Genomic DNA, 12,571 nt, shown 5'->3' with positions numbered 1-12,571 from the left:
CACTCCCACACGATTATATCTGTCATGCAGTGTTATCGTGGTTTTGAAAAATGAGGGACTTTGCGTGACACGTTCCTCTCATTCAGCTAATAAATGGGACATTGGACGTCAACGACACGTTACGGTTTATAATAAAATGAATTACCAAACTATTCAGTAGTATGAAAGTAACAAGCTTTGATTTGTTCATCAAATTTTAATAAATAAAGGCAGGGGTGATGAACGTTTTCTACAACTAGAACCGTTTTAGTGTTTTGGAGCCAGCAATGTGCAAGCAACCTAGAGAAACTCTTGTAAAGCTATATGGCTGTAATTACGGGATTTGTCGCTAATATTGACGTCCATCTGGCGTTTTAGATGATCATATTGGTTAGACTGGCAGGCATTAAATTTAGATTCACTGTTTCCGGGACTTTGATCCAGCTCTTTGGTGATGACGTCAAATTGTGTTAATTCATCCTTGGATTCTGTCAGTGAGGTAGCAGCTGAATTGCTGTTTTTTTCCATTCCCGGGGGAACACTTTCGTAAGTGACAATCGGAGAGGCAGACTCTAATTTGAAGTAGTAGTTACCCTGATCTCTCCCATGCCTAGTGTTTGATTGCTGATGGTGTGTGGTATTTGGCTCTGTGTACCCTCTGTCGGAGGCTTTATCTAAGGCAGGATGACTACTAGCCGTGAGGTGATGATCAGGAACAGCATACTGAATGATGGGACAATACCGATGTTCGGATTGCTGCCTGGTTACTGGAGGATTGGGCTGTCTGCGTCCTTCAGTTTCATCTTTCTCTTCTACATGTTCGTTGATCCTATCGAAAATGAGAGGTTGAAATTCTGAGTTAGCCTCCTCTTTAAAGGTTAACAGAAACTGAAAACATTTAGTTCACGTGAAGTATTTCAAAATAACAATAAATACGTAAGCATTTCAAAAAATTATAAATTCGATGTTTACCCCAGTCCGTGAAGGGTGCACCTGAGAAGTTTTTGGGCAGTTCGATTACTTTTAAAGGGAAAACCTAGGACATTTTTGATGATTTAAAAAACAATTTGAGTAGTGTTATCAAAAATGTAAATGATTCCATGATAAGGGATGAGTCCAACTGCGTATTTATTCTAACTATGCTTTCCCTTCTTTAAGACACATGCTCACATTCCACGAGCTATGTGAACCTCAACTTGAAATGCTTGACCATGTTCACACAAACGCCATAATATACTGGCTTGGCCTTACGACCCATGGTGCTACCCTATCCCCAGCCTTTCGTGAAGGCCTTCGCGGCTGTGTTTATGTCTAACTGCAAAGCGGCTGGACCGGAGACCACATGCAAGAGTGGCGCACCCACGAGGCTTTTTTCAGTTTGTCAGGAATTTATGTTTTTCTAATAGTTTTTCGATGGGGTAGCATATCATAAGCGAGGGAGTCAGCACACATTAACCTATTATGCAAATTGAAAGTATACGAAAGATGGCGGGCGTGTCGGCGGCCGTGAGTGCAGGTCAGTTGTCTAAGCAGTATTTGGATAATTCTCAACCCACGGGATATTGGTAAGAGCTCCACACTTCAAGCACTGCCTTTTAGCTTTGACCGTTCGGCCTTGATGAACTGCTACTTGCTGGTGTTACTCCAACGTCAGTATCAGCCCCACCAACAAACATCATAGTTGCCACATATATAGGTCGTTCACGAATCGCGACGGAAACCGCAGAGTTTCACAATTTCCTGCAAAATACGTTTTCCGCGGGCGTATTTAGTAATTTCAACACAGCATTTATGGAATTCAGGATACCAGGCACTTGTGAACGACATTTTGACCTGGCTTGGTCAGGTAAAAATGGGAGAAAAAATGTTGAAAAACTTTCGCATAGTAGGAGGACTTTTATACCCTGGACGTTAGTCGAAATGCAATGTAGACGTCGTCCAACCTGGGCTAGGTGCTACCCTTGCCTCCATTCATAGTCCAGATGGACTTTCCTCGCCCAGGCTGTCTGACGTTTATCTAGAATCTCATTCACTAGCCTATGCAAGGTGCTTGGTTAAAGAGCACCTCTAAGGAAAACACGTTTTCTCTGATTTTATCTGTTCAAAAACATATGGAAGCATCTAAATCGAACGCAGTGCCATTTGTTTTCAGAGCTCAACTATAACAAGCTTAAAAGGGCTTTTTTCTGTTCATGCCAAGATGCGGATTCTGAATGTAGATTGCGTCATTCTGAGAAAACGAGGGGAACCTTCGCCCAGTGTCCGTAGTGGATAAGCCCTGTGCATGCCAAACGTTGGCTACATGATACTTCGGCATGCACTAGGGCTGAAGAAGTCACTATAATGCCAGCATCGGTTTTTTTTTCTTTTGCTTGGGAAATCCAGCGGGGCTGATTAATTGCTCCAGTTTTACGTCTGAAAAGAAATGTTTTTTGGTGTGTATTTCGTGCCAGTGTGGATTGTGTAAAGTACACCCGAAAATGAAATAAATGAAATGAAATAGCTTTGTGCCCTGACCACAGTTGTTATTTTTTAAATGAAGTTCGTGGTCACTGGACGAGGCCCCGCTTTCCCCGGTGACCGCTGACATGTTGTGTCATTGACTATTTTTAATCGTAGGTGGTACCTGACCTAATATTTTATCAAAAGTCGTCAGAAATCTCCAGGTCAGGAAACCAGACTACCACGGAGACAGGCACGGGTCCACGAGGGGCTGGGGGCTGTAGCCCCCCCCCCAAAAAAAACTTTTCTCTAGCACTCCCCCCCCCCCGAAAAAGGCAAAAAGGTGACGTCAAGTGCGAAGGGTCTCCCCCCCCCAAAAAAAAGATATTGGCTCTAGAACAACGCCAGTAAGGATAGGCCTTTTTTGCATTGTGAGAAAACGGTCCACAAAAAGTTCTTTGCGCCGCGTTTATGCCGCGTGGGTTGAAAATTCGGAAGTTTTTAGAGAATCGGGCGCCCAGTATTGTGAATCGCCCGTACAATAGAGTGTGACTGGAACTCAATTGTGTAAATACCATAATTCTTGAGAAATGAGAAGAATGTAAAAGTAGTTCCTCTTGATCCTGCCGATAAATCTGGTCGGTTGACCGAGTTTCCCATCAATCACCAATCAGTGATATATATGTTTTCGCTAAAACGACCCATAACCCTGGTCTTTTTGATAGCTCGCCAGACTCAAGGACTAAGGAGGATTTAGGAATTGAGGAAGGAATTCCCCACAGACTGGGCGGATAGCTTTCCGCTATCACGATGGCCACAATGTAAAAACTGAAATACTGACTTATTTGGGCCTGAAACTGACACAACGTGAAGAACAAAAGTTTGCTCCTCAACGAATGTCAAACAGGATTATATAAACAGCTCGTAAATTCTTACCGTGTTGTAGTGATACAGACAAGTTTTCCTGTGCGGCACATGCAGAAGATACCTAGTAGCAGGCCCAGGATAAGACAAACTACACATGCTATAACAAGCACCTTGATGGTCAGATCAGATCCCGAAGATGGAGTCTCAGAGGACTTGTCATCCACCTCACAGCTGGATAGGAAAGAGAACAGCAAAACGTGCAGGTGAGATCGAATCATTAAAAGATGTAATGGTCCACCTTAACCGAAGTGTATGCTCCTATATCCACAGATACGGTCAGAAGTAAGCGACGGAAACACATGAATGTTTCCAGTAATGGTCCACCTTAACCGAACTGTATGCTCTTATATCCACAGATACGGTCAGAAGTAAGCGACGGAAACACATGAATGTTTCCAGTAATGGTCCACCTTAACCGAACTGTATGCTCTTATATCCACAGATACGGTCAGAAGTAAGCGACGGAAACACATGAATGTTTCCAGTACCTACATAGTTTGGACATTCTTTTATGTTTGTGTTCGTATAGTTTCCAAAAAAATCAGAAAAAAAATTATCATTTTTCGTACACTTCGAAAGCTTTTGAAGATGGACTTTTGTTGCTGGCTTCCTTGACTTATTCCTCTTCCTTTTGGTATAGATAACTCTACCCGCAAAGGCAAGGGGAGGCAAGTGGGATTTTCTCCTCAAACGCGGGCCATTTTTTCATTCTTGAAAGAACCCTCCTCACCCCTCAAAGAAAAGTGGTCGTACCTTTTAGAAAATATAAACGCTTTCATTTTCTAACAAATCCAAACAAGCAAGCAAGCCAGTCAACCTGCAAGCCAGCCAGCCAAGCAATCAACAGCAGCACCATCAGGAGGGCAAGTTTGTCCTGAACGAATTTTATCTGTACCGAAATACGTTCACTTTATCCAAAATTTCTTGATATTTGTTTTGGTAAACCACATTTTCATTACAAAATATTCAAAATTTCCCCAATTTTCCCCAATACCCGTAATTTTCCGAGAGTCTAACATTATTTTCACCCAAATGCACCATACGAACATGCAGTCAAAACACATTCGCACGCTCAGGTATCAAAATCTAACGTCCGTGCAATCCACTGCTGAATATGAAATTAGTCTACATTACTGATATCATTGAATTTACTCACTCACTCACTGCTTTAGTGTGATGGTGAGCGTGAATAAGGATAAGGGCGATGTTTTTGGCACGACACACACGTTTTGCACCGATGTTCTCGCTTTACACATTTGTCGTGTTCTCATTGCTACCTCTTATTATGAAGCATGTTAAAAGTTTTAAAACTTCATGTTTCAGAATATTCCCACATAGATTATAAGCTACATTAATGGGCTATAGATGGCTTACACAAGTTACAGTCTATCTATAGGCTACCTTATTTAACCCAGATGAATACTGCATGAAGACAGATGAACCACAACTATATTTCAATTTGAGAAGAAGGCGCCGTTTTCGAATATATTATTTTTATTGTAAAACTCGCCTTTTCTGCATGCTCATTTTAAAACAAAGCACAAGCACAAGTGAAGTAAGAAGTAAATATGCCACACTGTCTTCCACTGTCTTCCTCCCTTATTTTGTTTGGCAAAGTCCTAATGGGCATTCCCCTCAAAGAAATTGTAATAAAATACGGTTTGGGCATTTGACATGGGAGCTCAAAAAATCGCAATGAATTTGATGAAGAGTGTCAGTCATTAGAAAAACAAACAGCACAAAAGAAAACATTGATTTCTTACTTTATTGATCCATCACCACATGTTTGACAGTTTTCCCCTGTCCAACCCCCTCTGCATTCACAATGCGTTTTCCTTTCATCGTAGTAGACACATATGTCTTTTGGTGTGGAGCATATCAACGCATCGTCGAACACGCACAGCGTTTGACTCCTTGAGCAACCTGTCGTGCAAGATTGCTGAAATGTAATCTTTGCCAAAACAAGAGGTCTATTTTCTTTATTTTCATCTTCCCATCATCATTATCAACATCATCACCATACCTGTTGTAAATACCATCGTCATTTTCATGGTCATTGTCATAATTTAACGATATCAGCATAATTTCATCATCATAAGTTTCACCACTGTCATCTTAGTTGGTACAGTCAACGTCACTGCGGAATCACCGTCGTTGCCATCATCAATTTGTGCCGGGAACTGGGGCGATATAGGGGATTGTGGGATGACTTGTCATTTCGGTATAGAGATATCTTCAAATGTCATTGATTTGGAAAACGTGCACGTACTAACATTGAAAATCTGTTTTATTGTTTCGCTGATCATTTTCCCCACAAATTGTAATTGTTGTCCTTATGTTACGAGCGGGTAAACTGATTTTCAATGTTTATCTTTATTAAATAATGAAGAAACTGTGACTCCAATTGTGACTAGTGCTCTCACCACTCAATCTCTTTTCTCACGGTGAGTCAAGTTTTGGCACTCAAAATTCTGTCATTCGCCACCACACAAAACTACTCATTCTAAGGGTTCATGAACAACTTTATGGTACTGTTGCGTTCCATAAATATCAAGTCGATGGTAGCATGGACTTTATTAGTGTCTAAGGGATGTGATATTTGGGGTCAACAATTTATTAAAGGGTGGACGTGAAACAAGGGGTTTGGGTGACAGTCAAACTGTATGGTTGGTTTATTGATCTCACTTCTCTTCATCAAAGTTCAATGTGGGTTTGAAGAAGGTGTAACTTAGCATAATATAATGCACAAAAGGCAAAGTTATAGAGAGGCGAAGTTGTATACGAGGGTAACTAAACTACGGTTTGGCAGGACCATTGGCAATGCAAGTCCGCAGAGAGAGTAGGTTACGGTACGTGTGTGTAGCATCGCACAACTAGGCTACACACATCGGGCCGGGCCGTGGTGGGAGCTGTCCCGGACCTCCATGGTGACGAGCAAGGGCTGGACGGGGCCAGCGCCGGTATGTACCGACCGCACTGCCGCTCAGACCGCAACGTGATGAGCGCAATGATAAGATCGCCGCACTGTGCACCATTGGCTCAGCGTAGAGACGGGGAGGACTGGGCTAGTTAGCAGGACAAGGGTGGCGAGGGACCCGGGGGTGTCTCGCCCGGCAATCGGTTCGGACGTAGCGGTGACGGGCTGCTACGACTCTCACTAGCACCCTGGGCTAATTCGTACCGCTATCGCATCGGTCCAAGCTAAGCTAGCTGGTCATTCATATGGTTACATTTCTTCGCCATAAGAATGGTTACTATCGCACTTCTCTCGGAAAGGGTCCAACCGCCGCACTACGTTAGGTTCCGCTCTCGCAACTAGGGTTTGGTCCGCCGCACCTATCCGACGAGCTAGGGAAAATCTGCTCTATTTATAGGATTCTAGAGGGTTAGGAATTAATAAAATATGAGCGTCGCTGAACAGCTCAACTAATAAAAATCTTCCATCTCAAAGGGTCACATAACTTCCTGCTAGGGTCGTGTGCAAGAATCTAAAGTGTCGTGTGTAAAAAGGTAAAAATACCGAATAAGAAGTCACGTGTACAAAGTGTAGAGCCGGGTGCGTGAAAGTGCTTACCCGATCATCTATGGCGAATGATTGACAGTTACAAAGTCTGAGGTTTCTAGACATTAGCATTTCACGCCCTTACCACCCTCACCTTACCACGCCCAACCACGCAGCCACGTGGAGGGGAATTTCGACATGCCAGAACTGAGCAGAGAAAACACAAGGATAAAGGAGTGAAGGAACACGCGATCACGCCAGAGTAGAGAGTACAAAATTAGCATCTCTGCTACATGTCCATAATGCATAGCTGAGCTAAATAAGAGACCCTGAAAATGCAAGGACCGAGAACGAGTAAAACTAGGGGGCGCTAGAATTCAAAGATTTGCGAGTGCGCAACAGTACTTTAAAGTAAGACTTGTTATTTCCATTATGACTTCGTATGGAATGCGTTTTGTTGTCGGAAAGGGGGCAATCCGGGACGATGTGTTCCTCTAAGGTCAAAGGACTTGTATGACCTTGCTGTGGACAGCCTGACGTACAATTTTCGACGATATCGGCACGATGATGTAAAACTGCATTGAAGGGGCTTTGATTGAATTTCAAACTGACACTTTTGGGACAATGTCCATGCATCTGAAATGTACGAAGATGACAAAACTCTTACAAAGTCAATGATATTCTTACTGTCAAATCGGCGCTTCAGTTAATAATCAGTGTAAACAGTGAATCATGAGTGTAAATTGAGGGGAATGGAAGTATATATCACCGTCTACATTTTTTGGAAAGGGAAAAGACCACTGAATCATTATAATCCCTTAATATTCAGTCTTGAGAAACATAAATTGCGGATTTTAGGTTATTTGCTTTACATTTCAACAGCAACACTCAAATTGCATAAAACTTTAAAAAACACCGTTTTCATTCAAGTTTGAGGCTCGTATTAGGACACAAGCATAATTGGATATTTGTACTTCTTTGTAATCAACAGCGGCATAAAGTGCCCACAAATGTAATTTGGTGTCGAGTACCCCCCCCCGGTTTTCGAATTTGCCGGCCGTCCACCTTCCAGATTGTACCTTCCTCATTACCCTTCACAACGATGTAAATTACGCCACTGTAGTCCTTAAATAACTGGGCATTTCATGGACAAATTATGAATCAAAAATGTTACTCACAGCAACTTTGTTTAATCACCTAACCAAATCAAGAAGAGATCACAAAAGGTAAGAAATAACAACAGCGATCGAAAGGTGTAATTTTTGTCAATTTTTCTGCTCATGAATGAGAACTCAGCATCATTATGAGGATATGAAAAATATCCGAACTGGCAGTTAAACATTTATTTGATAAGCACTGGGTTAATTGCAAGTCTCAGCGAGAGGAAAATATTGTAACACTTAAACCCACCTTTCAAGGAGGCAGGCAAACACGTTCATTCGGGTTCCCAATCTAAGTGTAGACTGTGCAGGAATAAAAATGGCGGCCTACCTTCCTCAATGTTAAACGGACATGTACAGATCCCTTCGGCCAGACATTTCTTGTCATAATTGCTGCATCCGCATAGCCAGTAACACACGTCCTTCCTTCCATAGTCACGGCATATTTGCTTCAGGCGATTTTGAGCATGATGACTACATCTATAAAGAAATGACGTTGCAAGTTAATGAGACCTACGAACACCCATTAGTGCCACGAGATACGCATTTTGAGATGTGAAGTAAATTGTTTTTCAAAGTTTGCATTTATGGAAGCTATTTTTGAACACATTGTTTCTATTTGGGGGAAAAATCGTTGTCACGAGATATACTGTTTAATTTGTTTGCTTTTGGAGGAGAGATATATTTGTTGTCAAGTTTGTTCTTTGGAGACATTAAAGTTTGTTTTATGGTCTATTTTTGTGAACATCCGTTTTTACGAGACAGACAGCCGGTGAATGAGTCCCGGCCCTCGATGGCCACGATGCAATTAATATTTACCGGTGTATTGATAGTGATTTGATAACAGTGAAGCTATGACGCTTTCCAAAATGAACAAGTTCCAAGCCTGTCTGTACAAGCCTTCCTGTATAAATAAGACGTCATCCTCCGAAAAATGTTCTGTCCTAAAACAAACTTGCAAAAAATGTTTCGCGTAAAACGATATTTGTCAGAAACACATACGCTTATAAAAATACACCTCGTAACACGGGCTTAAAACTATCTAGACTAAAGCAAACTTTGGAAAATATATCTCGTGAAATTTACATAGGAAATAGGTATACAGATAAAATTTAAAAGAGTATACTTCACTTTTTGAAAATGTATGCTTCATGGCACCAGTGGGCTTTCGTAGAGACCAGTTTCAATCCATTGAAATAAGTAACACTGTCAACATTAATTTTGAAAAAGAAAGTTGAACTACTACAAATACACATGAAGCATCCGGTTTAGTTTTATCTTCATGAGAAGCTTGCTGTTTACATGACCGGAAAGATAACAACAATTAATCTTTTCCTTCATATCTATCTTTCTCATGGGAAAACAACCTAAAGTAGAAATAAACATCAAAACGAATACCTAAGCAGCGTGACTCAATGAGGCAGGAATAAACTAATTTATCCGGCATTTCCGCAAAGCAAGGCATTTCCGCAAAAGATACAGTTCTGATGAAACGGTGAGGACGGGAAAATATAAATCGAAAGAAGTCAGTTGCGAAAATGGCACACTCGAACGAACACATTTTATGGAATGATATTATTTGCCTTTCTTATCAAGCCAAAACGTGGATAAGTTGAGACCCTACTTTTGCCAAGTATGACAAACCTTGTGAACAAACTTTTTCAGGGGATTCTACTATGAACGCTTTCTTTATTCAAAACACACCCTGTAATAAGTTACTCTGACTTGAAATTGTTTTTAGTGTGAACGGGGATAGCGGGATATGCAATAGCGTAAATGAAATACTTCATAACTTACCTTCCACATAACAAGCTCCGCAGTTTGCTTAGAGTCTGAGTGGAAGTGAATGCACTCGGTAGTTCACCAGGCACAGGGTTAGCAGCTTCAGCGAACAGATGACGGGGCCCGTAGTAGAATACAGCAAGCCATATACACACAACGCCTGCGAATGTGAATAACTTAAGTGTCGACAAATCGTTACAGACCCAGCCCATTTCTGTACAGCGGTGACGGTGTATTCAGCGCCGTGGTTCACAAGTTTCTTCTCAACGATATCTTGTATAATCTGTGTTTATGGAGCTTCCTCGAAAGCTACCTTTTAGTAAACAACTTTTACAGTTAACGCGAGGAATTAGTTTTCAATTAAACGATGAATTAAGACGCGATTGAGTGTTGTTAAAAGTCATTACTTTTATTTCAGTGACTCACCACATAACGTCATGGCACTGACGTCATGGCACTTACATGTAAATATTTCCCTTCACTGGGTCTCAGCTGTCAGAAATGATTATGTCTCCCATAACGTCGTAAGGCTCCCATAACGCCAAAGGTTCAATTCGTGACCAGTAAAGATGGGCGTGTGTTAAATTGGATCAGAAGGGGTCAATCCAGTCTAATGGTTCCAAGCAATAATCCAAAAGCAATCTGAAACCGTTAGAAATGTTGACTCCTATCCTTTTCTGATAAAATCTAAATTCAAATAAATAGGAACTTGATATCTAAAATGCAATTGTGTGATAGAGTCAGCAACTGTTAGAGAAAAACTTTTATTCAATTTGTCCAAGTTCCATAGTAGCCTACGTAAATACTTTCTGTCACCTTGTACAACGGTTGAATTTTATGCCTAGAAATGTACTACATGTATCAATTCTTACGTAATTTACTCTTGTATCTGTGGTCAATTCATCTATTACGGATCATCATGCACTTCAAATTCTTCCTATTAAAGATTATACTTATTTATAGCCGCGACAATATTATATTTAATTGTATCTTATTCTTAAAATTAATGTTCTTATTCATCATGACTTTTTTGTGTTTAGAATGAGCATGGACCATTCCACATCTTTCTGCAGTTATTGTTATTATTCACTTTTATTTGTTTTTTTCTTTTTCCTGGGATGGATCTGAGTGACTTTTTTTTTTTTTTTGGTGGGGCTTGGGCCTATTGATTCAGATGTAGGGTTTTTTATTCTCTGTAAAGATGTGACATGGTGAGTGGCCATTGTTGTTTTTACTCTATTTTTTAGTTTTGCATATTTTATAGATCCTTTATTCAAACCGTTTTTGTAGCATGGTAACATTTGGAGAGCCACTCGACTGTGATTAAGTTCGCATTTGGTAATCCATCAAGGCTGTTGCCATTGTAGTTGTATTGTTGTCTTGTACGTTTTGTATTTGTTTATGCCTTGAGAAATGATAAATGAAATGAAAACTTTATTACGATGTTACAAATTGAGGATAAAATGTCACAACGGATTAACCTGATTTGGGGGGAAAAATAAAAAGTACTAGATTGTGGCAAGGGGCAACGCGCCCACGCAGGCTTGCCAAGAACCCTTTGCCTGCAGTTTATAAGAAATAAAAGCATAAGGATACAAGGAGCATGTCAAGGGGGGGGGGTCAGCGCATGCGTGTAGAAAACTAGAAAAATGTTCAATACAATCAGTGTCATTTCCATCAAAATAACAGTGTTAAAAAGTTTAGTCTTTTTATAAAAGTCAAGAGCGTTTATGTAGTTCCATTTCTGCCAATTACGCGGCGCGTGCATGTGGGGCATTCTCCCTTGGGTCTGCAGCCACTTCCGCTGTCAACGGCACATCGTCGCGTCGTGCTGTTGCATCGTCGCGTCGTGCCGTTGCATCGTTGCGTCGTGCCGTTGCATAGTCGTGTCGCATTGTCGCATCGTCGCTTTGTTTATTCCTGGTATCTTGCCATTTACACCGCTGCGTAATTGACAGAAATGAAATTCCATAGGCCTATGTTTTAAGACCAGCTCAGGAGACTGGACGCTGATGATGCCCTCGTCTGCGACTCGGGCATAGGTTGCGTCCAGTCTCCTGAAGCCTTTGAAGCTTGGTTTGTATAATGGCCGTAACGAACGCCGACGGCACGCAAGACGTCAAGACGAAGACAGTCGTGGAAGAGACAAAATGAAATGAAACAAAATGGCGTCCGAAACACGAAAACCTTTTGCAAAAAACGCCTTTTTTAGGTGGCAATGTCGCCTCTTGAAGCTAAACTGATACTCCTGTTTGATGTAATTTGTTAATGGTCAGTTATTTTTGTTGACGATTGGGGTTGTAATGTTAGCAGTGAGAAGAAAATGGACAAAATGGGTGGTACTAAGCGAGAGGAGCATCGTTGTACGCCTGTCATGCCAGCGTGCGTGTTTGTATAGGCCTACTTAGCGACTTAACGCAGACAGTCGGCAAAGTTGAACCAGGCTCAACTTTGCCGATCCGTCTGGGGCTGGTTTGCGTTATCGGCGGTACTTCCATTTGACACGTTTCCATTTGTCGGCGTTGAAGTTTGCGTCTTGATTGCTCTCTGCGTTTCTTATGTTGACATGGAAACCAGGCTTAACGCACGTTTAAGACTTATTTTATATTAAGTCATAAACTTCTATTTATTCCCTTATTAATATCTGGGACATTTTTTCTATTCCTATTTATCGGAAAGCGACATGTGACCATGTATTAACATTTGATAACGCCCTCCGAGAAGTGATAACGCCCGCTACGTAAACCACGCGCTGGCACATGGATATGAGCATTGATCC

The 12,571-nt window shown here is 41.3% G+C and overlaps 1 protein-coding gene across 2 annotated transcripts; it reads right to left on the bottom strand.

Moving 5' to 3' along the window:
- Positions 1 to 215: 215 nt before the first annotated feature.
- On the bottom strand, positions 216 to 10,200 carry LOC110989625 (uncharacterized). 2 transcript variants are annotated; one of them, XM_022254148.2, is made up of 5 exons: positions 9,808 to 10,200; positions 8,342 to 8,490; positions 5,112 to 5,271; positions 3,358 to 3,519; positions 216 to 808 (listed from the first exon to the last, which is right to left on the bottom strand). In XM_022254148.2, the coding sequence occupies exons 1-5, from the start codon at positions 10,002 to 10,004 to the stop codon at positions 280 to 282; spliced, it is 1,197 nt and encodes a 398-aa protein (XP_022109840.2). In that variant the 5' UTR covers positions 10,005 to 10,200; the 3' UTR covers positions 216 to 279. The 2 variants fall into 2 exon arrangements, with proteins under 2 accessions (XP_022109840.2, XP_086997663.1); XM_087141537.1 differs by lacking the exons at positions 5,112 to 5,271; positions 9,808 to 10,200 and having other exon boundaries at positions 8,261 to 8,370.
- Between the last annotated feature and the right edge of the window lie 2,371 nt (positions 10,201 to 12,571).

Source organism: Acanthaster planci, linkage group LG09 (genome assembly GCF_054643075.1).
Source record: "Acanthaster planci isolate LZ-2023a linkage group LG09, COTS_SCS, whole genome shotgun sequence".
NCBI lineage: Eukaryota > Metazoa > Echinodermata > Asteroidea > Valvatida > Acanthasteridae > Acanthaster > Acanthaster planci.
The sequence above is the reverse complement of the archived record's forward strand: the minus strand, read 5'-3'. Positions and strand labels throughout refer to the sequence as shown.

What these genes read in the sequence shown, in the direction of transcription:
- LOC110989625 (XM_022254148.2), bottom strand. Translation starts at nt 10,004, where the DNA reads ATGGGCTGGGTCTGTAACGATTTGTCGACACTTAAGTTATTCACATTC. An exon ending in TGTGGTGATGGATCAATAAA is followed by an intron (nt 3,520 to 5,111) that starts GTAAGAAATCAA and finishes TTTCCTATCCAG; the next exon opens with CTGTGAGGTGGATGACAAGT. An exon ending in GTCTGTATCACTACAACACG is followed by an intron (nt 809 to 3,357) that starts GTAAGAATTTAC and finishes CATTTTCGATAG; the next exon opens with GATCAACGAACATGTAGAAG.